The sequence below is a fragment of the Eptatretus burgeri genome, chromosome 10 (assembly GCF_056783735.1).
Source record: "Eptatretus burgeri isolate ZD-2024b chromosome 10, Ebu_testis_v1, whole genome shotgun sequence".
NCBI classification, from domain to species: domain Eukaryota; kingdom Metazoa; phylum Chordata; class Myxini; order Myxiniformes; family Myxinidae; genus Eptatretus; species Eptatretus burgeri.
The window spans coordinates 21790574-21793346 of record NC_140970.1 but is presented as its reverse complement, the minus strand read 5'-3'; the positions used below and the strand labels follow the sequence as shown (position 1 = coordinate 21793346).

Here is a 2773-nt window from a genome sequence, read left to right as displayed (position 1 = left end):
GTGTCTGACTCCACACATCTGGAGGTCAACCGAAATTCCTTGTATTCCTGGAACTCATGTGCTGCAAAGCTTCATCACAAGTTCTCAAAACCTTCTTCCTGGTTCACTAAACACGATGTTTACCCCTGAATCTTCACAAGCTGTTAATATACAGCATATCTCAAAAAGGGATGATACCTTAAGAATTGCTTCTAAAACAAGAAAAACACGATTTTGTCTTTTATAAGGGTATCAGAGACATTTTTGTTGACTTTTTAATTAGATGTAAAAGTTTGAAAGTAACCGAATATAAATCTGGCCTCCTGTTGGTGGGTAATGGCATCACATGTGAGGAAAACATCACAATATGGAGACCTCAAGTCTATGGAGCATATAAAATCCATACTACAACAATTATTACAGCATATATATATATATATATATATATATATATATATATATATATATATATATATATATATATATATATATATATATATATATACACACATTAGTTGGGTCAACCACGTGATACAAAACCAATCTTGCCATATTCAGAATTGCCAGCCCCACTAGTTAGGAATCCCGGTGTTGAACAATGAATCTTCGAGCGAACATGCACCTTGATGTGTAAACACATTCTCAGGAGAGCTTTGTGAAAAGATATTAATCAAACAAAACCATCCCAGTAAAACAAGTCGTTTTTATTTTTACACCGTCAATACTTTTGTCAGTTTACACCGAATCCTTTGTTCGCGTTGATCTCAGGCTGCAGACTTTCAAGAATACAAATGTAAGGTTAAAAGCACAATCAGAATTATTATTTGTCAAACAAAATGCATAAAAAGTAGAAAGAAATACAAAACGGAAATACAGTTTCATCGGTCCTGGTCGTGCATGCGGATCTGGAAGGTGGACAACACAAACAAAGACCCGCTTTCTGCAACTCAAGAACATTAATGAAATTGAACAATCCGCGCCCGTTTGCTTGCAGAACAACAATCCGCAAGCTTTCCTGGTCCAACTAAATGGGTTAAAGTATGTGTGTGAGATTTATTGGAAGGCAAGGGAGCAAGGAGGGGAAGGGGGGGGGGTTGAGGGGTTGGGGGGTTGAGGGGTTGGGGAGGTAAAAATATCACTCAGCAAAGCAAACCAAACACTGATGTAAAATAATGTTAGCATATACATTCACAACACTTGTCTACTTAATTCTACAAATAACTATAGGAACACAGTGTCATATACGGTATAGAGCAAAGCCCCCAAAAGACCCATTAAGCCTTCCTCGATTTGGGATGCTTGGGAACATTGCGTTTGGACTTCTTTTGCTTCCCAGTGCTGCCCTTGGATTTATTGACCTTTTTAGAGGTGGACTTAACATTTTTGGCCACGCTTGACTTGGCCTTTTTAGGAGTTGCCTTGGAAGCCACCGGTTTCGCCTTGTGCGATCTTTGGGTTGCTTTTTTGATCTTGTCAGGTTCGCTGTCATTCTTGCCCTTCTTATTCAGCTACGGGGAATAATAAAGCATTGTTAAAAAAAGCAATTCTCAGGATGTATTGCAGTGTGAGTGGGAGGGTGGGGTGGGGAGGTCTCATGGTAGGATGGAAGAACAGATAATGGATGATATTTATAAGCAACTGGCCCTCTTATGGATCCCTCAAGAAAATCAAGTCAGCATGTACCATAAACGAGCCGTTTGCTCCGGAACCTGAGATCTGCACCAGGGTTCTGTTCTCCACCAGTGCCTTAACTGCATACTTGAGGTACATGCGTCCATGCTGCTGGTCAAACCAGTCCTCCGTCTTGGCCTCGCGGTAGATCTTGGCAAGGGAGGATCCTCCGCGGTCACCCAGGCGAAGAATGACATCCTGCACCAGGCGGCTGTACTTGCCGGGTTGGTTCTTCCTCTTGGATGATCGTGAGACCGAGGTCTTGGTGTTCCGAGAGACCGAAGAAGTGGCTCGTTTTCTTGGAGACTGCTTGAACGACGTGTGCCCCGCCTTCCCTTTCTTGGTGCTTTTCGCATTATTCTCCGTAGTAGCTGATGCTGGGGCCATTTCTACACCCGATGCAGACATCCCAGGGTGCGTGGGCGGCAGTGGGCGAAATCCGGTCCGACGGTAGGAAGAGCCGGCCAATTCAAGCAATCGTTCTGACAAACTTATCTCAAGCGTCACGGCAAGAACTCTTTCGCTCGATTAAATGAGCAACCGATCGAGAGACAATAACAAGCAAACAAATGAGGTTTCAATGAACAATCAAACAAGGGTTTAACAGATAATCGTACGACGGCTTAATTAAGCATTACCCCTTGTACACCACCAGGAATCACTGCCGCCCAACACAGGCGCATATTTAAAGGGAACGCGGACGTCAGTGGCGACAGCAGCAGTTCCACCGGTTGTGGGGGTTCCTCGGTTGTGTTTTCTCCGGACCGTCTTGAACCGCTTTGCGCCTTCTGGAGCTCGGAAAGTCCTCGCTCGCCGTCGCAGGAAACACCGGGCCTCTCACCGCGGGCTCCATCGACAGAAATTGTGATTTTGATCACGGAAAGGAAACGTTTTATGGTAAATGAAGGCACTGCCTCGGTGCGTTGCCGCACCTGAGCCTGGGGGTGGCTCGGGAAAAGCCTTCAGTGACGCTCCATCCACAGTCACATCGACCAACTGGATGCATTGTTGATGTGACCGCCGTGTCAACTCACAAACGGCATGCCACAGGCTTCTCATGAACGTTTGTGAAGGAATAAATGGAGCGATGAAATGGTACAAACAAACACAAACTGGAGCGCGA

General features: G+C 44.7%; 1 protein-coding gene across 1 annotated transcript; it reads right to left on the bottom strand.

Annotated features, from left to right (window-relative positions):
• Window positions 1-662: 662 nt before the first annotated feature.
• On the bottom strand, window positions 663-2323 carry H1-10 (H1.10 linker histone). Its single transcript, XM_085897369.1, has 2 exons — window positions 1663-2323; window positions 663-1487 (listed from the first exon to the last, which is right to left on the bottom strand). Exons 1-2 carry the CDS (start codon window positions 2056-2058, stop codon window positions 1254-1256), a joined length of 630 nt encoding a protein of 209 aa, XP_085753495.1. The 5' UTR covers window positions 2059-2323; the 3' UTR covers window positions 663-1253.
• Between the last annotated feature and the right edge of the window lie 450 nt (window positions 2324-2773).